This window comes from Gymnoscopelus microlampas (assembly GCF_963454915.1).
Source record: "Gymnoscopelus microlampas genome assembly, chromosome: 20".
In the NCBI taxonomy this organism is placed as follows: Eukaryota; Metazoa; Chordata; class Actinopteri; order Myctophiformes; family Myctophidae; genus Gymnoscopelus; species Gymnoscopelus microlampas.
The window spans coordinates 47,857,101-47,879,600 of record NC_139957.1 but is presented as its reverse complement, the minus strand read 5'-3'; the positions used below and the strand labels follow the sequence as shown (position 1 = coordinate 47,879,600).

Sequence of the window (22,500 nt, the reverse complement as noted above, 5' to 3'; positions counted from 1 at the left end):
CAAGAATTCAGCTTAGACCGTAAATCTATTGTTGGAGTCACTGTGGACAATGCCTCCAATATGGATGTGGCTGCGAAGAGGCTGAAGATCCTGAAACTTGGATGCTTTGCACACACATTAAACCTGGGGGCACAAAAGGCCTGCAGTGTTCCGTCGGTGAGCAAGTGGGCAGCCAAGATAAGAGCAGTCATCCTTTGGATGAGGAAGACCAGCATGGCCAAGGTGGTCATGAAAGAAAAGCAACCATTTCTGTGTAAGTAGATTTTTAAAATGTATTATTCACTTAAAGTTGAGAATGAAATTACATTTATGTTAGATAAATTATATATTACACGTGTGTGTGTGTGTGTGTGTGTGTGTGTGTGTGTGTGTGTGTGTGTGTGTGTGTGTGTGTGTGTGTGTGTGTGTGTGTGTGTGTGTGTGTGTGTGTTATTTCAGCCCTAGATGACCATGAACTAGTGCTTGATGTGAAAACCCGCTTGAACTCCACATATTTGATGATCGAAAGGTTCTTGGAGCAATACCCAGCCATTCAAGCAACCGTTCTGGATCCAAGAGTTAGGAAGGGAGCGGAGAAGGACAAGTGAGTGTAGCATTTAAATAATATTATTGATAAAATTACTATTTCAGTTAACCTTTATTTTTTTGCATTTATTATGTATTTAACTCATTGCAAATATGATTACATCTCAAATACCTTACTTCTGAAGTACATTCCCCTAACCATTTTAACATTAAGTTCTACATATACTGCATGTCTGGTAGATTGGAGAGAATCACTGATGATGACTTCAGGAAAGCAGACGACTTCATCAAACTTATGAGAATCCTCTACACCCATGGTTCTCAAAGTGGGGTACGGGGACCCCCAGGGGTCCTTGAGCAGGTTCCAGGGGGTACCCAGATAAATGTTGGATAGTTAGGAACCAAATGGAACCTTATGTTGCCGTAACTCTGAGAGTGTACAAATGGAACCAAATGGACCCTTACGGGTCCATTTGGTTCCATTTGTACACTCTCAGAGTTATGGTGGTCCGTGGTCTAATGCAGGGGTTCTCAAAGTGGGGTCCGGGGACCACCAGGGCCCTACATACATCAGCTATTTTCAAAAAAATCTTGATATTCTTTGAAAATGTTTGAATATTTTTTACATTTTTAACTTCAATCTTGGATGGGGTCCTTGGCACAAAATCTTTTCAGATGGGGGTCCGCGGCCAAACACACATTCATTTAGGGGTACTTGACCTGAACAAGTTTGAGAACCACTGCTCTACACCAGCACCCTGGCCGTATCGAGTGAGAAGATGGCAACATGTGGGCAAATTCTTCCAATCCTGAAGAAGCTAGAGGCTCACTTCACAGTAGCTGATGGAGACTCTTCCTTTGCCATCGCCATTAAGGAGAAGGCATGGGCTGACCTGTCCAAGCGGAGGAGGCCACTATAATGGACCCAAGATTTCAGAGTAAAGTGGACAACAATGAAGCCTGGGACCGGCTGAAGACCGCAGCAGTGGGTCCAGAGCTAGAGAACCAGGTAAAACACATTGGCCATCATGTAACAAGTTATAAAAACAGCTGTCAGCCTAAACTGTGAACTACTGGCTAGTACTAGCTACCTCGTACTGCATGCATCTTTGAATTGTTCAGCTGCCAGCCAGACAAGAGGAGTGTGCAGAGAGTGAGAGTGAGACCACCCACAGGGCCACAGGACCAGTTTGAGTGTGTCTGATCAGGAGGAGGAAGGTGAAGAGGAGATGGAGGTAAGGATTAAGGAATGACATGCTGAATATTTTCATTTTCTTGGGAACAGTCCCTCTGTCTGGTCATATTAAAATCATCACCAACAGGATGTTTTGTCTACCGATATTTCAGACGCAGAGTAAGCCTCCCAGTCCCAAGAAGATGAAAATAACTCCCCTAGAAGAGCTTTTTGAAGAGGAAGAGAAAGCCGCTAGAAAAGGGAGCTGCGTCCATCAGGCTCCCCCAGTCAGCTAGTGCGAGAGCAGACATAGAAATAAATCACTGCAGGAACCTGGCCCCTGTGCCCATGAGCACAGACCCTACTGATTGGTGGTGGAAGAATAGGCACACACTCCCCATGCTGTATGATTTGTCTGACACATATTTGTGTGTACAAGCATCCTCAACCCCATCAGAGAGAGTGTTAGAAGTTGCTGGAGACACTATCAGCCAGGAGAGACGCAGGATTCGTCCAGAAAAAGCAGATATGCTCATTTTCTTGCAAAAGAACTGTTAGAAGTTGGACTCATGCTCTCAGACAGCCTAGCTGTGCAACTGCAAACTTAATGTAGTGGTGGTACATAGATCTATAAATGGTTAGTGTGGTGGTAAATAGATCTATACATGGTTAGTGTGGTGGTAAATAGATCTATAAATGGTTGTTTATAGTTAGTGTGGTGGTAAATAGATCTATAAATGGTTAGTGTGGTGGTACATAGATCTATAAATGGTTAGTGTGGTGGTAAATAGATCTATACATGGTTAGTGTGGTGGTACATAGATCTATAAATGGTTAGTGTGGTGGTACATATATCTATAAATGGTTAGTGTGGTGGTAAATAGATCTATAAATGGTTAGTGTGGTGGTACATAGATCTATAAATGGTTAGTGTGGTGGTAAATAGATCTATAAATGGTTAGTGTGGTGGTACATAGATCTATAAATGTTAGTGTGGTGGTAAATAGATCTATAAATGGTTAGTGTGGTGGTAAATAGATCTATAAATGGTTAGTGTGGTGGTAAATAGATCTATAAATGGTTAGTGTGGTGGTAAATAGATCTATAAATGTTAGTGTGGTGGTAAATAGATCTATAAATGGTTAGTGTGGTGGTAAATAGATCTATAAATGGTTAGTGTGGTGGTAAATAGATCTATAAATGTTAGTGTGGTGGTAAATAGATCTATAAATGTTAGTGTGGTGGTAAATAGATCTATAAATGTTAGTGTGGTGGTAAATAGATGTATAAATGGTTAGTGTGGTGGTAAATAGATCTATAAATGGTTAGTGTGGTGGTAAATAGATGTATAAATGGTTAGTGTGGTGGTAAATAGATCTATAAATGGTTAGTGTGGTGGTAAATAGATCTATAAATGGTTAGTGTGGTGGTAAATAGATGTATAAATGGTTAGTGTGGTGGTAAATAGATCTATAAATGGTTAGTGTGGTGGTAAATAGATGTATAAATGGTTAGTGTGGTGGTAAATAGATCTATAAATGGTTAGTGTGGTGGTAAATAGATCTATAAATGGTTAGTGTGGTGGTAAATAGATCTATAAATGGTTAGTGTGGTGGTACATAGATCTATAAATGTTAGTGTGGTGGTAAATAGATCTATAAATGGTTAGTGTGGTGGTAAATAGATCTATAAATGTTAGTGTGGTGGTAAATAGATGTATAAATGTTAGTGTGGTGGTAAATAGATGTATAAATGGTTAGTGTGGTGGTAAATAGATCTATAAATGGTTAGTGTGGTGGTAAATAGATGTATAAATGGTTAGTGTGGTGGTAAATAGATCTATAAATGTTAGTGTGGTGGTAAATAGATCTATAAATGGTTAGTGTGGTGGTAAATAGATCTATAAATGGTTAGTGTGGTGGTACATAGATCTATAAATGTTAGTGTGGTGGTAAATAGATCTATAAATGGTTAGTGTGGTGGTACATAGATCTATAAATGTTAGTGTGGTGGTAAATAGATCTATAAATGGTTAGTGTGGTGGTAAATAGATCTATAAATGGTTAGTGTGGTGGTACATAGATCTATAAATGTTAGTGTGGTGGTAAATAGATCTATAAATGGTTAGTGTGGTGGTACATAGATCTATAAATGTTAGTGTGGTGGTACATAGATCTATAAATGTTAGTGTGGTGGTAAATAGATCTATAAATGTTAGTGTGGTGGTACATAGATCTATAAATGTTAGTGTGGTGGTAAATAGATCTATAAATGGTTAGTGTGGTGGTAAATAGATGTATAAATGGTTAGTGTGGTGGTAAATAGATGTATAAATGTTAGTGTGGTGGTAAATAGATCTATAAATGGTTAGTGTGGTGGTAAATAGATGTATAAATGGTTAGTGTGGTGGTAAATAGATGTATAAATGTTAGTGTGGTGGTAAATAGATGTATAAATGTTAGTGTGGCGGTACATAGATCTATAAATGTTAGTGTGGTGGTAAATAGATGTATAAATGGTTAGTGTGGTGGTAAATAGATCTATAAATGGTTAGTGTGGTGGTAAATAGATGTATAAATGGTTAGTGTGGTGGTAAATAGATCTATAAATGTTAGTGTGGTGGTAAATAGATGTATAAATGTTAGTGTGGTGGTAAATAGATCTATAAATGGTTAGTGTGGTGGTAAATAGATCTATAAATGGTTAGTGTGGTGGTAAATAGATGTATAAATGGTTAGTGTGGTGGTAAATAGATGTATAAATGTTAGTGTGGTGGTAAATAGATCTATAGACTCACCAGGTTACCAAAGTAGCTGAGGTTGTCTCTGGCCAGCTCTACGATGCGTTGGGTCAGACGGCGGTCGTGGCTGATCAGTCCGGTCAGTACGGTGGACAGACGGTACCGAGCGCGGTCCAGGATGACCGTGGTGGGGGTGCGTTTCACCGCACACTGTCTGCTACTGTTAAACACATGTTAAACACATGTTAAACACATGTTAAACACATTAAACACATGTTAAACACATGTTAAACACACATTAAACACATGTTAAACACATGTTAAACACATTAAACACATGTTAACACATTAACTGCCAAGAACGTAGTCCTACGGTCCGTTAAATCCAACTGTTAAGTGCCGAGACCGTAGTGCTACGGTCCGGTTTTTTTTTTTTCAATTTTCTACACGGACCATTTTCAGTGTAACGCCACCGGAAGTCGGGACTATTTGCGATCCCGTTTTTGGTTTCCCGTCGGCCTCCATTCTAAGGCTCACACTAACAGTCCATTTTAGGGCCTTGTAGTTTTTTCTCCTCGCATTTCCCATGTTAACATAAACGGTCAGAAATCAAACATGGCTGCCCCGTTTGACACGTGGTCTTTTGTAGTAGACGCAGGCAGATGTCGGCGATGTATATGTATACAAAGCAGAGCTCGCTTTTATGGATTTTAACAGGGCTGCCAACTTTCAGGAAAATCTAGGAGTGAGACTCATCAGGGACGCACACATGAACGCAATTCTTAAAATGTAAAATTCTCTATTTAGCTGTCTTAGGGTCTTCTTTCATTTGTACCAGTCATTGCCATCAAACAATATATGTGAAGAGGGTAAATTGCGTGACTCTCACTCTCAAAGGGTGAGACTTGGCAGCTCTGATTTTAACAAGGACTATGGCGACGTGAAAAAAACAAAAAACAACAAAAAACACCTTGGCACTGGTGAGTACATTCTGAGATTAGCCCTTGGCAGTGGATGTGTTAAACACATGTTAAACACATGTTAAACACATGTTAAACACATTAAACACATGTTAAACACATGTTAAACACATGTTTAATGTACTGTTAACTGTTAAACACATGTTAAACACATGTTAAACACATAGAATAGGCCCTACATAGGGGTCAGGGGTCAGTCCTACCTGGTGTTGGGCTCGCTCTCCTGGATGTGCTCGCCCTCCTCTTCCTCTGTGCTGCTGGTGGAACCAGAGTCCGTCCCCAGCACAGCGCCTCCCTGTGGCGAGTAAAGGGAAACGTCCGGGCGCCGCGCCGGTGAGGACGAAGTGGCCGCCGTGTTCCGATTGGTTCTGGGAGACTGGGAGGGGGCGGGGCCCGGGACGGGGACGGGCTGGGCCGGGCTGGGCCCCCTCCTCCTGGGAGGCGGGACCGGACGCGGCGGCTGGAGGCCGGGGCTACAGCTCTCCTTCCCCGGCTCCTCCCCTCGCTCCGCCTCCTCCCTCTTTTCCTCCTTCTGCCCCTCCCCCTGCGCCGCTCCCTCGCTGTCCTTGCTCTGAGCAGGAGCAGGAGGAGGGGGCGGAGCATGTCCTCCTTTAACTCCTCCTCCCTTGGAGGAGGCGCGGCGCAGGGGAGCGGGGGGCAGCCGGGGAACAGGAGGTCTGCCGCCACCGCCCCCCGGGGGCGTGGGGACCGGGGGGCGGGACGGAGGAGGACACGCCCTTGACGCTAACCTCCTGTCCTCTCTCTCCCCCCCTCCCCCTCCCCTCCTCTCAGCAGTGAGGGGGGGGGAGGCAGGGGAGCTCAGACTCGGAGGTCTAGGAGGAGGTCGCTTGTATTTACGGAGCGCTTCCTGGTCGGACGTAGCCTTAGGTAGCACTTCCTGGTCTGGTGTGGTCTTAGGTAGCACTTCCTGGTCTGGTGTGGTCTTAGGTAGCACTTCCTGGTTGGGGGGCGTGGCCTTAGGCAGCACTTCCTGGTCTGGTGTGGTCTTAGGTAGCACTTCCTGGTCTGGTGTGGTCTTAGGTAGCGCTTCCTGGTTGGGGGGCGTGGCCTTAGGCAGCACTTCCTGGACGGGCGTGGTCTTAGACAGCACTTCCTGATTGGGGGCCGTGGCTTTTGGCAGCACTTCCTGGACGGGCGTGGTCTTAGGCAGCACTTCCTGGTTGGGAGGCGTGGCCTTTGGCAGCACTTCCTCGTTGGCTGTGGCCTTAGGCAGCACTTCCTGGTTGGGCGTGGCCTTAGTCTCAGTTTGGACCTCAGGGTTAGGGTTGTTAGCGTCTCCGTTCTGCAGGCTAGCATCGCTCAGGAAGCTAGCGGTGATGTTGTTCTGCTGGTTAGCATGGTTAGCATGGCGGGTTGAGCTAGCACTGACGCTGGATGGTTTGGACCCAGGGTCTGGGTTGAGGTGAGAGGTGGAAGTAGGGGGGGACGGGGAGGAGGGGTTCAGGGTCTCCACGGTGACGGGGTTCAGGTACCAGTACTGGCTCTGTGAAGAAGACCCCCCACTGAGGTCCTGATCCAGAGTCTGGAGGTTCAATGATGATGTCCAGAAATCTGCAACACAACACGCACACACACACACACACACACACACACACACACACACACACACACACACACACACACACACACACACACACACACACACACACACACACACACACACACACACAGACACACTTTTCAGTTGCTCCTGATGTCCTAAACACTGGAAACAACATGTGTCTCAGAGCTTGAATCCAGAATGTAAACAACATAGACTTCTATCTGTCATGTTACTGTATTAGGCCAGTTAAAAATGCTGTAGTGTTGCGCACATCCTTCCCAGTGCTGGTGCCATCATTTGGCCATCATCATCATCAGGTTGATGATGATGGCCAAATGATGGCCGAAACGTTGTGTCTTGGATCCATGTGCATGTTTTAACTAATAAACAAGTGCACTGATGGAGCAAATGGCTGTGTGCGGTCCCCCTTATTCTCTACTGTATTAGGCCAGGTCAGCATATGTGTCGATGAAATGAAATTTGTCCCTGAGCAGGGACTCTTAACCCCTAATTGCTCACAGGTTCTCATTGGAAACAAGACCGCAAGGACTTTCATGAACGACCTGTTAAAAGGAATTATCCTTATCCTTATTATTTAACATCCTATAGAACATTATGATGGTACATAATAATAATAATAATAATAATAAACTTTATTTGTATAGCACCTTTCATGACATGAAATGCAGCGCAAAGTGCTTTACAGAGCAAGAATACAGTTACAGTTACAACCAATTTAACAATAAAGCAAACACAAATAAAATAAAATAAAAGCAAAAGCATAAAACAACATTAAAATAGGCAATACAGTGAGGACTTAAAAATCAACCAAAAAATCAGCTAAAAGCAAGAGTGAAGAAATAGGTCTTGAGCTGTGCTTTAAAGCTATCGACAGAGGCTGCCTGTCTTAGGTGTAATGGGAGTTTATTCCACACTGTTGGTCCGTAAAAGCAGAATGCTGCTTCACCGTATTTTTTATATGTCATTGTAGGCACCTCGAGCAGGTCAGCACTTGAAGACCTGAGGGTCCGGTTTGGAACATGTCTCTCTAGGCAGTCATAGAGGTAGGAAGGTGCCAGACCATTTAGAGCTTTATAAACTATTAAAATAATTTTAAAATCAATCCTAAAAACAACCGGGAGCCAGTGTAGTGAAGCTAGAACTGGAGTGATATGTTCTCTCATTCTAGTTTTAGTTAAAATTCTGGCTGCCGCATTTTGAACAAGTTGTAATCTGTCAGTTGTTTTCTTAGGCAGGCCAGAGTAGAGTGCGTTGCAGTAATCAAGCCGAGAGAAAACAAAAGCGTGGGTCAGCGTTTTTGCATCGTCTAACGACAGATAGTCTCTAATTCGCGCAATGACAGTAAATAATAATAATAACGCTATATTTTGGACATAGTTGGTTTCTGCCTGACAGCAGAGAGATATTGGTTTATCATAAAAGTATAATGTTGTGTACCTGGTCCCATAGCTGAAATGGCCTCCAACTCCTCCTCCTTAATCGCCATGGTGATGACCCTGGGTAACCTCAGACGGACTGACAGGATGTCCCTGATTCGGTCGGTTCACCAGAGCACAGAGACACACACCGTTACACTCCTGTGTGTGTGTGTGTGTGTGTGTGTGTGTGTGTGTGTGTGTGTGTGTGTGTGTGTGTGTGTGTGTGTGTGTGTGTGTGTGTGTGTGTGTGACTAAGGCCGCTGTGGTCTAAAATAAAAGGGAACTAAACAACTATCTGCTTATTCTGCATTATTGTTCTTCTTATTTTCATTTCCTTAAATATTAGTGATTTTTACTTTATTATTGACACACACATACGCATGCACACGCGTGTGTGTGTGTGTGTGTGTGTGTGTGTGTGTGTGTGTGTGTGTGTGTGTGTGTGTGTGTGTGTGTGTGCGCGCGCATGTGCGTGTGTGTGTGTGTGTGTGTGTGTACCTGCTGACACAATAGAATGACACCAGCTTGATGATGTCATCAAATACCAGAGCAGATCCTTCTAAGTGGAAATCTGAAAACACAAAGTTTAATAAAAGACCATTAATGCTGGAGAAACACAATTTAATAAAAGACCATTAATACTGGAGAAACAAAGTTTAATAAAAGACCATTAATACTGGAGAAACACAGTTTAATAAAAGACCATTAATACTGGAGAAACACAGTTTAATAAAAGACTTCTTCATGAATAAATGTGGAGATATAACTAATTACTAACTAATTGGTGTAACTATGGTAACACTTACATGTGTTGTGTTGTTGTATGGTCAGGTTGTGTACGTGTGGCGCCCCCTGTCTGTCAGGTAGACGTACTGACAGGGTCGTACCCTGCTCCTCTGAGCTCTGAACGACGAACGCCTGGGAAGTAAAAAAATAAATAAAACACAAAGTATAAAATATCATACAGCCGTATAGGAGACTAGGGTCTTAAAGGGACTATGACATGAACCAAAAATACCATATTTAATACTGTATGTCACGTGGTCTCTCTGAACAGAGACAGGTCACAGATTGATTGATATTTTCTCTCACACTCACATCAAACAGACTAGAACAATGAGGATGTGACCTCAACATAATGTGTCTTTTATTTGTAAATCTGTGTATGTAAAATAAATGTAAAAAAAATATATCCCCTCAAATATCTTAGTTACACCAACATAGTTCATGAAGTAGTTTGTTTATGCTTATTTATCCAAATTATAAAACACGCAATTTCGTGCTTTTAGGGGGGGGGGGGGACACACACACCAAGGCACGCTGACCGTGAAGAAATGGTCCATGGAGATTATAATACACGCACTGCGGGACTAGACAGGGCAAAAACATCATGTGCCCGCCCCCTACACCCCCTACTCTATTACCCGAGTGTCCATTTTCATTCTCTACTCCATTGGTTCTCAAAGCCCCCAGGGGTATTTGAGGGGGTTTAATTGGGGTACCCAGAAAAATGTGTAAATATAGCATCAGAATAATTATGACCTTTTATACTTTGGCTATTCAAAAATAGCAGATCTACAAGCTCATAGCTGCCGCGCTATGAGCTTGTAGATCTGCTATTTTTGAAAAATCTTGAAAATTTGTGCAAATCTATATATATTTTTTAATATATATTTTTAAAGCGAACATTTGTAACTCAAATATTTGCTTCTGGGGGATCCCTGGAACAAAATATTTTTAGATGGGGGTCCACGGCCAAATACATATCATTTTGGGGGTCCTTGACATGAAAAAGTTTGAGAACCACTGCTCCACTCACACGGATCCAGAGATCACATCATCCGAAGATTTCATTTAAATACCAGCAATATATACCGGCAAAAATGCATGTCTTTCCCAGCTCCCCACCCTCTTAATAAGTGAAGGTGAGTCTCACCCCAGGTAGCTCTCTACTCAGTATTAATAAGTATTAGTATTAATAGTAATAAGTATTAGTACTCACCCCAGGCAGCTCTCTACTCAACATTCCAGAGCTTCGCTCCAGGTTTTGCTCCGGACCCTTCAGACCCTTCAGCTTCCAAACAGCAGAGCTGGAAACCAACCTCTGTAGAAGACCCAAACCCCAGGACCCCCTGGGGACCCCCTGGTCTTCACCCAGACCCCCGGAGCCCCTGGGGACCCCCTGGTCTTCACCTCCGACCACCGGAGGCGCCAGAGGAGCCGTAGGGAGGAGAGGAGGAGCCACAGGAGAAGGAGGAGGAGAAGAGGAAAGGGTGGGACAGAGAGGAGGTGGGAGGGATGGAGGGAGGGAGGAGCGGGGGGGAAGCTGGGAGGGCTTTGACAGGGGAGGGGGGGGCTTGGGCCGACATGGCCGTGGGGGAGGGGGGGAGGAGGGGACAGATGAAGGAGGGATAGAAGGAGGTGAAGAGGAAGAGGAGCCAGATGAAGGAGGAGTGATGATTGACAGAAGGTCCAGAGGGCTGGCTGGGCTGTGAAGACAAAGGTCACAGGGTCAAAGGTTAATACGGTCGCAGCAATGCAATGGACATGCACCCCTAACCCTGTGACCTTTAACCTCACCCTGTCACACCCCCAACCCTGTCACAACCCTAACCCTGTCACAACCCTATCACAACCCTGTCACAACCCTGTCACAACCCTAACCCTGTCACAACCCTATCACAACCCTGTCACACCCCTAACACTGTCACAACCCTATCACAACCCTAACCCTGTCACAACCCTATCACAACCCTGTCACACCCCTAACCCTGTCACAACCCTATCACAACCCTAACCCTGTCACAACCCTGTCACAACCCTAACCCTGTCACAACCCTGTCACAACCCTAACCCTGTCACAACCCTATCACAACCCTAACCCTATCACAACCCTAACCCTGGGTGCGTTCGGAAATAGCGCACCGGAGCGCACTCGCCTATTAGTTTGCATTGGCCAGTGCGCTCAGTGCTGTATTTCCGAACGCACCCAATATCACAACCCTAACCCTGTCACACCCCTAACCCTGTCAGAACCCTAACCCTGTCACACCCCTAACCCTGTCAGAACCCTAACCCTGTCACACCCCTAACCCTGTCAGAACCCTAACCCTGTCACACCCCTAACCCTGTCACAACCCTGTCACAACCCTAACCCTGTCAGAACCCTAACCCTGTCACACCCCTAACCCTGTCAGAACCCTAACCCTGTCACACCCCTAACCCTGTCAGAACCCTAACCCTGTCACACCCCTAACCCAGTCACAACCCTGTGACAACCCTGTCACAACCCTAACCCTGTCACACGTTATGACTAAAGGTCTATTTAAGGTCAGGATGTAAATGTTTCTGAAATAATCTTTTCATTAAGACTGATCACATGACTGATCACATGACTAATCACATGACTGATCACATGACTAATCACATGACTGACCACATGATGCTGCCGGGTTGTGAAACGTTATGAATAATTCTGAAAATGTTTAACACTCAAATCTGCTGTCATGAGGGTCCCTGAATGCACACACTCTGCTGTCATGAGGGTCCCTGAATGCACACACTCTGCTGTCATGAGGGTCCCTGAATGCACACACTCTGCTGTCATGAGGGTCCCTGAATGCACACACTCTGCTGTCATGAGGGTCCCTGAATGCACACACTCTGCTGTCATGAGGGTCCCTGAATGCACACACTCTGCTGTCATGAGGGTCCCTGAATGCACACACTCTGCTGTCATGAGGGTCCCTGAATGCACACACTCTGCTGTCATGAGGGTCCCTGAATGCACACACTCTGCTGTCATGAGGGTCCCTGAATGCACACACTCTGCTGTCATGGGGGTCCCTGAATGCACACACTCTGCTGTCATGGGGGTCCCTGAATGCACACACTGTGCAGTTGTAAACAAACAGATGTGGGGGTGCGTCACACAGGAAGCAGTGACCACTAAGACTGTTCTAACGTGTCAGTTAGTTTCCAGCGACACAGCAGAGAACAGGAAACCGTTAGAACTCTGTTCTACAGAGAACACGGGTCAACACATCCACTAGTTTAATTTAGTTTAGTTTAGTAGAAAACTAGTTTGTTCTGCAAAGAGGTTTGGTGCAGAGAGACACAAGGAAAGGAGGGTCCACTTAGTACAGAGCCCTGGGGCACACCGGTGAACTCAGTATAATAGTGTTTAAGTGGATCTACAAGGATCTGCTTCTCTGAACGCACAGGGTTTAGACGTAGTGTAACAACACCATGGCTACTGCTGACTAAACCCCCCCCCCCCCCCCCCTCTTTCCTCTGCAACACAGTAAACAACCCCCCCCCCCCCTCTTTCCTCTGCAACACAGTAAACAACCCCCCCCCCCCCCGTTCTTAACGGAGGTAGAGAGTCTCATTGAGTTATAAACTGACCTTAGATCAGTAGAGACGAGGCTGGATTCCATCATTCATCTGTTCTGTGTGTCCCTCTCTCTCTCTCTCTCTCTCTCTCTCTCTCTCTCTCTCTGCAGAACTGAAAAAGAAAAACGAATGGGGTAAAGGAAAATCTTTGTGTGTGTGTGTGTGTGTGTGTGTGTGTGTGTGTGTGTGTGTGTGTGTGTGTGTGTGCCCACCCTCTCGCTCTCTTCTCTCTGTAACTTCCTGACACTCAGGCAGGAAGAGGCTGAATTCTCTGGTCACCCCCCCCCCCACCCCCCTTCTCTGTTTCTCTCTCTCTCTCTCTCTCTCTCTCTCTCTCTCTCTCTCTCTCTCTCTCTCTCTCTCTCTCTCTCTCTCTCTCTCTCTCTCTCTCTCTCTCTCTCTCTCTCTCTCTCTCTCTCTCTCTCTCTCTCTCTCTCTCTCTCTCTCTCTCTCTCTCTCTCTGTGTGTGTGTGTGTGTGTGTGTGTGTGTGTGTGTGTGTGTGTGTGTGTGTGTGTGTGTGTGTGTGTGTGTGTCTTTCTCTCTCTCTGCTCTCTCTCTGTCTCTCTATCATTCCATTAACATGACTGTACACACACAGTGTCAATTCAACTGAAATTCAACTGAAATGGACCCTACACACACACACACACACACACACACACACACACACACACACACACACACACACACACACACACACACACACACACACACACACACACACACACACACACACACACACACACACACACACACACACATAAAGCTTTCCAGATGTTCAGTCCTTTAAACTGTGGAATGCACGTCTATACAAGCCTCGCCTCCTTTCCTTGAACTCCTTTCCTCCTCTCCCCTCCTCCTTTCTTACAAGCCCGAGAGTTACAGACTGTAATGGTCCACATGGAACCCCCTCAAGGAACCCAGAGGGTCCCTGGACCACACTTTGAGAACCACTACAATAATATGTATGAATTAATGTTTATCAATAACTATAGTTGTCAAGTGTGGTTGAGGAGGTGTGGTTAATGAGGCGTGACTTTAGCATTGTGATTGTAGCTGCTGTTTACATCCATCCTGGAGCCAACAAGGACACAGCAATGAGGGAATTACACAAAGCTATCAGTGCACAGGAGAATCGTCACCCAGATAGGGCAATCATTTGCTTAGGTGACTTGACAAACGTAATGATCTTAAAATGTTTTTTCACAAATTCCACCAGCACAATGACAATGACTTCAAAGATGAATACAAAGCTCTCTGCCGTCCATCCAGCTTGGAAGCTCTGACCACTACTCCATCCAGCTGCTACACAGAGGAGGACACAGCCGCTATGCTACGATCCTGTTTTCACCAGACTGACTGGGGGATGTTTAAGGACGCCACTGGGAATAATATCAATATCTCAGACTCCAATAGTCCATAGTTCCAAAAAAGACAGTTCGGATCTATCCCAATCAGAACGTGCGCACAGCCTTCACACGGGTCAACATCCACAAGGCAGCCGGACCTGAAGGGATTCCAGGCCGGGTCCTTAACCTCTCAGGCTGTGGTCCCTGCAGGGTTCAAAATGTCAACCATTATGCCCATCCCCAAAAAGGCCTGAACGACTGGAGACCTGTCGCTCTCACTCCGATAGTCAGCAAATGCTTTGAGAAGCTGGTGAGGGAATATATCTGCTCTACGGTACACATGACTCCAACACCATCATAAAGTACGTGGACAACACAACAGTGATAGGTCGAATCGTCAACAATGACGAGTCTGACTACAGAGAGATGAGATCAACTCACTGGCCCTGTGGTGCCGGGAGAACAACCTCGCCCTTAACGTCAACAAGACCAATACAGAAATCATTTATATAAACATGTCTATGAGCCATGTTTTAAAGTCTCTATGTCTATGAGCCATGTTTTAAAGTCTCTACATGTCTATGAGCCATGTTTTATAGTCTCTATGTCTATGAGCCATGTTTTAAAGTCTCTACATGTCTATGAGCCATGTTTTATAGTCTCTACATGTCTATGAGCCATGTTTTAAAGTCTCTACATGTCTATGAGCCATGTTTTAAAGTCTCTACATGTCTATGAGCCATGTTTTAAAGTCTCTACATGTCTATGAGCCATGTTTTAAAGTCTCTACATGTCTATGAGCCATGTTTTAAAGTCTCTACATGTCTATGAGCCATGTTTTAAAGTCTCTACATGTCTATGAGCCATGTTTTAAAGTCTCTACATGTCTATGAGCCATGTTTTATAGTCTCTACATGTCTATGAGCCATGTTTTATAGTCTCTACATGTCTATGAGCCATGTTTTATAGTCTCTACATGTCTATGAGCCATGTTTTATAGTCTCTACATGTCTATGAGCCATGTTTTATAGTCTCTACATGTCTATGAGCCATGTTTTAAAGTCTCTACATGTCTATGAGCCATGTTTTAAAGTCTCTACATGTCTATGAGCCATGTTTTAAAGTCTCTACATGTCTATGAGCCATGTTTTAAAGTCTCTACATGTATATGAGCCATGTTTTATAGTCTCTACATGTCTATGAGCCATGTTTTAAAGTCTCTACATGTCTATGAGCCATGTTTTAAAGTCTCTACATGTCTATGAGCCATGTTTTAAAGTCTCTACATGTCTATGAGCCATGTTTTAAAGTCTCTACATGTCTATGAGCCATGTTTTATAGTCTCTACATGTCTATGAGCCATGTTTTATAGTCTCTCTATGTCTATGAGCCATGTTTTATAGTCTCTACATGTCTATGAGCCATGTTTTATAGTCTCTACATGTCTATGAGTCATGTTTTAAAGTCTCTACATGTCTATGAGCCATGTTTTATAGTCTCTACATATCTATGAGCCATGTTTTATAGTCTCTACATGTCTATGAGCCATGTTTTAACGTCTCTACATGTCTATGAGCCATGTTTTATAGTCTCTACATGTCTATGAGCCATGTTTTAAAGTCTCTACATGTCTATGAGCCATGTTTCAACGTCTCTACATGTCTATGAGCCATGTTTTAAAGTCTCTACATGTATATGAGCCATGTTTCAACGTCTCTACATGTCTATGAGCCATGTTTTAAAGTCTCTACATGTCTATGAGCCATGTTTCAACGTCTCTACATGTCTATGAGCCATGTTTTAAAGTCTCTACATGTATATGAGCCATGTTTCAACGTCTCTACATGTCTATGAGCCATGTTTTAAAGTCTCTACATGTCTATGAGCCATGTTTCAACGTCTCTACATGTCTATGAGACATGTTTTAAAGTCTCTACATGTCTATGAGCCATGTTTTAAAGTCTCTACATGTATATGAGCCATGTTTTAAAGTCTCTACATGTCTATGAGCCATGTTTCAACGTCTCTACATGTCTATGAGACATGTTTTAAAGTCTCTACATGTCTATGAGACATGTTTTATAGTCTCTACATGTCTATGAGCCATGTTTTAAAGTCTCTACATGTATATGAGCCATGTTTTAAAGTCTCTACATGTCTATGAGCCATGTTTCAACGTCTCTACATGTCTATGAGACATGTTTTAAAGTCTCTACATGTCTATGAGACATGTTTTAAAGTCTCTACATGTCTATGAGCCATGTTTCAACGTCTCTACATGTCTATGAGCCATGTTTTATAGTCTCTACATGTCTATGAGCCATGTTTCAACGTCTCTACATGTCTATGAGACATGTTTTAAAGTCTCTACATGTCTATGAGACATGTTTTAAAGTCTCTACATGTCTATGAGCCATGTTTCAACGTCTCTACATGTCTATGAGCCATGTTTTATAGTCTCTACATGTCTATGAGCCATGTTTCAACGTCTCTACATGTCTATGAGACATGTTTTAAAGTCTCTACATGTCTATGAGACATGTTTTAAAGTCTCTACATGTCTATGAGACATGTTTTAAAGTCTCTACATGTCTATGAGCCATGTTTCAACGTCTCTACATGTCTATGAGCCATGTTTTATAGTCTCTACATGTCTATGAGCCATGTTTTGTTTTGGAGTTTATCAACAGATGTTTGATATCCTTTTCCTGTTGTTAATCTCCGTCTCCGATTCACTTCAATTCATCAAGTGTTTACTTCATTTATTGGATTGATTATTCATCGTTAAAGCGTAATAATAATAATAGGCCTGATAGTAATAATACTACGGTGGTCAGAAGGGTACAACACACACACACACACACACACACACACACACACGCAGTATACCTCAGGGGACAGATTTGAATATTCATACTGTTTGTGAGGAAAACCACTCACGCACGCGCGCACACACACACACACACACACACACACACACACACACACACACACACACACACACACACACACACACACACACACACACACACACACACACACACACACACACACACACACACACACACACACACACACACACACACACACAGCAGGATGCATCTTGCTCTGCAGGTGTTTCCTGTATACATTAGGTCAAGTGTGTTTTTAGTTCTGTGTGTGTGTGTGTGTGTGTGTGTGTGTGTGTGTGTGTGTGTGTGTGTGTGTGTGTGTGTGTGTGTGTGTGTGTGTGGTAGAGTATTTTTTTTGTCCGTTCTAAAAACAGTCTGAGCTACTGACTGTACTTACCCATTGTTACCACCAGAGGGAGTCATGGTACAGACCATTAGCTGTCATATGTGTGTGTGTGTGTGTGTGTGTGTGTGTGTGTGTGTGTGTGTGTGTGTGTGTGTGTGTGTGTGTGTGTGTGTGTGTGCGTGTGTGCGTGCGTGCGTGCGTGCGTGCGTGCGTGCGTGCGTGCGTGCGTGCGTGCGTGCGTGCGTGCGTGCGTGCGTGCGTGCGTGCGTGCGTGCGTGCGTGCGTGCGTGTGTATGAACACGCCCCGCTCACACATTAGAAGGACAATATCACCAGAAGCAGGACGTGTGTTTTCAATAAGTCTAATAATCATTATGTAACAGTATAATATAATATATAATCATTATGTAACAGTATAATATAATATATAATCATTATGTAACAGTATAATATAATATATAATCATTATGTAACAGTATAATATAATATATAATCATTATGTAACAGTATAATATAATATATAATCATTATGTAACAGGGAGACCCGTCTCCATTCAGGGTTCTGTGTCTACGCCCCAATTACTCAGGTGTAAGGAGTGTAGTCACTGATTAATACCCCCCCCCCCCCATCTACAGCTTGGCTTGGCTCTCTGTATGCACAGGCTTGTCTGAGCAAGGTAGGCAATGGATTGTTGGTCTCAACAATTTGTTTAGACCATTGTATTGATTTTGAATGTTGGTATTATCTTATATGTTCCTCCTTTCTCTGTCTCAGTGTAAAGGCCAGGAGGCTGTTTGTAGGCCAGGTGTCATAGAGCCAAACTAACCTGAGCTACGTGGAGCAACGTTGTCGTTGTATATATTGTGCCTCATATTGTAAATAAGGACAATATCAGTCACCAGAAGCAAGACGTGGGTTTTCAATGAGTCTAACATTGTTAAAATGGAGTTTGAATGTGACAACAGACCTGTCAATCACCTCGCTCCATTGTTGTTGTTGTTGTTGCCATAGCGACCGACACAACTAGCTTTTAGTTTGAACATGGATATGAAATGTGTGTTACCATGGGAACCATGCTGTCTCTTTACAGAGATACAGGATACAGACACATATCGTCATGTGAATCATGTGACAGTGACTCAAACAGGGATTGATATTCCATTAATATTATTGTCTCCACCAGGAGACTATGTTTTCGTTCTCGTCCTTCCGTGTGTCCACCAAGCTAACATTGGTCAAGCTTCACGTGACAATATGTTGAAAGGGTGTGCTTTGATTGGCTAGCGAGACGCATGACGAAATAGAGTCCTATAAATAGGTGTGTCACTTCAAAAAATTATTTATATTTTTTGAAGTGAGCTTCCATCAGCCAAGCTAACATTGGTCAAGTGACACGTGACAATATGTAATATAAATAGGTAAGACAGGATTAATCAGGAACAGTACTGGCGGAGACCTGTGCTCCGAGGAGCACATTTTCTAGTTGTCTCCGCCAGGCCGAAGGCTTGGTGGAGAGTATGTTTTCGTTTGATTTTCGTTGGTTCCACCAAGCTAACATTGGTCAAGCTTCACGTGACACGTGACAATATGTTGAAACGGTGTGCTTTGATTGGCTAGCGAGACGCATGACGAAATACACTTCGGAACACTGCGCTGCGTGTTCCGAAGTGACATCAGTGCCATCAGCCAAGCTAACATTTAGTCAGGAGATATTAGCAGAAAAGGTTCCAATCTTGGAATAAATTCCTTACCAAAAATCCTGCTGCTGGCGGAGACTTGTGCTCAGGAACAGTCAGGAACAGCACTTTTCAGTACAAACTGAGATTACAGCTGAGATCACAGCTGAGATCACACAATGCAACTAACTCTCAAACTGAAGAAGCAGGAAATTATCGTCTGAAACCTCATGAGCAAAAGGCGCAATGCCGACAGCAGAAAGCCAAAGCTAAGAAACAGAGACAAAGACCACTTGAATCCCTAAATGACAAAAAACAAAGACGAGCCACAAATGCTGACAACATGACACAGCAAAGATTGCTACATTCTCTGGAAGAAAGAGTACAAGAGTCTGTAAAGAACATTGAAAGGAAAAGAAGGCACTGCTCACAGTATTCAATAAATGAAAGACAACATCAACGAGCAGATTACACCAATAAGAAGAGATGCTACAGATCACTTAAAGAACAAGAAGACGTTCAAGCTGATGAAGCTGGTGCCGCATTCTTAAAGAAGATGTCAGAAAGAGGACCCAACTATGTCTGTTTCTCCTGTGAACGAATGCTCTACAGAGAAACAGTGGTAAAGTTAAAACCTGCAAAGTACACAGCAACAATAGATACTGTACTGTAAGTCTCGTGGACAAAGACCCAAATGCAATCAAGCAAAACAACACTTGGATCTGCCACACATGTCATCGCTCCGTTAAAATGGGGAAACTCCCTGCACAGGCTTGGGCTAACAACTCATTACTGGATGCCATACCCCGAGAACTGCAGGATTTGCACCCGTTAGAGGAAAGGTTGGTAAGTCAACGTATTGCCTTCATGAAACTTGTTGGCTTGCCAAGAGGCAGACAAAAGGCAATCCACGGTAATGCAGTCAATGTGCCATCTGACGTACACACTATCATCAAAGTTACAATCTTGGAATAAATTCCAATATTTGCTGGTGGAGACTTGTGCTCCGAGGAGCACATTTTCTAGTTGTTATTATTATTGTTGTTATTATTATTATTGTTGTTATTATTATTATTGTTACGGGGCCAGAGCTCTGCTCTGGACACGTATTGTTATTCGCATTATTCTGTCACTTCTTCTTCTTCTGCCACTTTTCGCAGTTCTAGCTGAACCGCGCTGTCGGTTTTTACGAAACTCGGCCATATGGTAGATGGTCATGAAAAACGATCAAAAAATAATTCTCACAATCTTTCGTCCAAAGGTGGCGCTATATAGCACTCAATTGAAAATGCCAACTTTGACCAGGTACAATTCATGCCCTGTTTGACTTACAGCCATGAAACTTGGATACACATATGCGTCTCCTCATGCTTAACAACTTTCACACTCTGACTTTTGACCTCTGACCTTTAGATCTCCCACCATTTTGAATTATATGAAAAACAGTCATTGGCTCCTAACTTCTGCATTTTTTCACTTATGGAAAATCCGTTGGAAATTTTTGTAGGCAGAGGTCCAAAGTTCAAGTGGTAAACGTTTCGTGCAGATTGCTCAAAAATCCTCGGAGGAGATAGATTTTAACTATTACAGTTTTATGAAAATTATTCATCTGTGCCTAAAACATACATGCAGACTCACATTTCTTTGAAACTTTGCAGAAATGTACAGGGTCATTCCAAATATCACTGAAACCAATCTTACTCCAATTGGCCAAAAGGGGGCGCTATAGCAATTTTTTGAAAATGCAGACTTTAAACAGGCATAAGTCATGCCTCGTTTGGCCGAAAGTCGTGAAACTTGCTTACACATGTGCCTTGACTCATGAGGAACACACGTATCGATTTGACCATTAAGCTCCGCCCTTAGATTGTCCGCAATTTTGAGCAGTTTGAAAAACACTTAAACCCAGGATTTTTCAGCTATTTGCGTGAAACTGTATCATCTGTGTGATCTCCTTTTTCACAGTTACTTGTCTGTTGGGCCAATGGCGTCTCCCTTAAATGAATGCCTCACAATCTCAAGGTCGCCAGTTCAAGCCTCACTTGATGTAGACTTAATTTAAGTTGAATTGCAAACAACATGACTGTATCAATGAATACATGTGCAAATGGTAAAGATAACCTGAAATGCTTATTTGAGAGTACGTTTTTTACGTATGACATACTTCATTCTGAAAATAGCTGATCTACAATCTCACAACTTTTCATGGTTTGTGAGCTTGTAGATCGGCTACTTTCATTAGTTTTGGTTCTGAGGAGATGTACAATTTCTTCATTGGTAAATGGCTTGTGAACGAGTGATCTTAGTGTTAGTGAAACAGGGGCTTGGTTCATGAAAGAAGGCAAGAGTTTATGATCTTCAACAGACAATATCAGCCTGGACAAAGCTATAGCACTATAGGTAGTGTTGCAGCCTATTAGTCTGAAGGTTGAGAGTTCGAATCCTGTTAATGGCAGTAGGTTGAGATGTCCAATCAAACCATTATGTTTCCATCTCTCTCTCTCATCAATCTATTGTTTCCATGTCACTCTCTCTCTCTCTTCAATCTATTCCGTTTCCATGTCTCTCTCTCTCTCTATTCACTGGCCCCGTATTATCGCTGCTTGCAGCTATATTTGTTATTATTATTCCTTCCAGTTTGTAGGTAATTGGCTTCAACGAGTGGCAGCCAGGACTGATGACACAGCCCTGGATAGGCCGCCCGGCCTGGCGGAGACCTGAGCCTTAATGTAGTTGCTGTGACCTGCTGCTGCATCGGAATCTGATTGGCTGATACTGTCCACCCCCCCCCCCCCCTTCAACTAGGTCAGAATCTGTAGCTAGATGGTCGCCTGGAGGGTGTGTGTGTGTGTGTGTGTGTGTGTGTGTGTGTGTGTCCTCCAAACAGTGTAGAAGAGCCCCTCTGACTGCCTGAAAATAATGTCCCAAAATGTGTCATGGCTGTGTGTACATCTCTCTCTCTGTGTGTGTGTGTGTGTGTGTGTGTGTGTGTGTGTGTGTGTGTGTGTGTGTGTGTGTGTGTGTGTGTGTGTGTGTGTGTGTGTGTGTGTGTGTGTGTGTGTGTGTGTGTGTGTGTGTGTGCGCGCGTGCGTGTGTGTGGGGTTACTGTCATTTTGGGAAGTGTCCACAGCCCTCCTCTGAGACACAGAGTGAGTAGACAGAAATGTTGTCGTATTATAATGAGCATTAGTGAGGACCAATTATGCAAGAGATAATGGTGGTCATTATTGAATACCTGAAGGGCTTTCATTTTCAATAATGACCAGCCGCATTATCCCGCTTATCGTGTTTTGGGGCGAGCGTTTTGGTATTCTTGCGTTGTTGCGCCACGATAAACAAGGAAGAGGATCAAAGTGGATCAAAGAGAAGCACTTTTCGGTTATTGCATCGTCTATTAAATCTTTTCAAAAACATTCTTG

The 22,500-nt window shown here is 43.6% G+C and overlaps 1 protein-coding gene across 4 annotated transcripts in view; it reads right to left on the bottom strand.

The window, feature by feature from the left end:
• Positions 1-10,586, bottom strand: part of rin3 (Ras and Rab interactor 3) — a 24,201-nt gene extending 13,615 nt beyond the window's left edge. For 2 of the 4 annotated variants that reach the window (XR_014599751.1, XM_084043921.1), the window contains exons 1-6: positions 10,425-10,586; positions 9,229-9,340; positions 8,921-8,993; positions 8,442-8,533; positions 5,623-6,991; positions 4,497-4,659 (exon numbers count right to left, since the gene is read on the bottom strand). Coding sequence is in view for 3 of the 4 variants with exons in the window: in XM_084043921.1 (XP_083900047.1) it covers positions 4,497-4,659; positions 5,623-6,991; positions 8,442-8,533; positions 8,921-8,993; positions 9,229-9,340; positions 10,425-10,448 (1,833 nt within the window). In the remaining variant the exon portion in view is untranslated. Of the gene's footprint in view, positions 1-4,496; positions 4,660-5,622; positions 6,992-8,441; positions 8,534-8,920; positions 8,994-9,228; positions 9,341-10,424 lie in introns of those variants that run through there. The other 2 variants (XM_084043922.1, XM_084043923.1) reach the window with 2 other exon arrangements.
• Between the last annotated feature and the right edge of the window lie 11,914 nt (positions 10,587-22,500).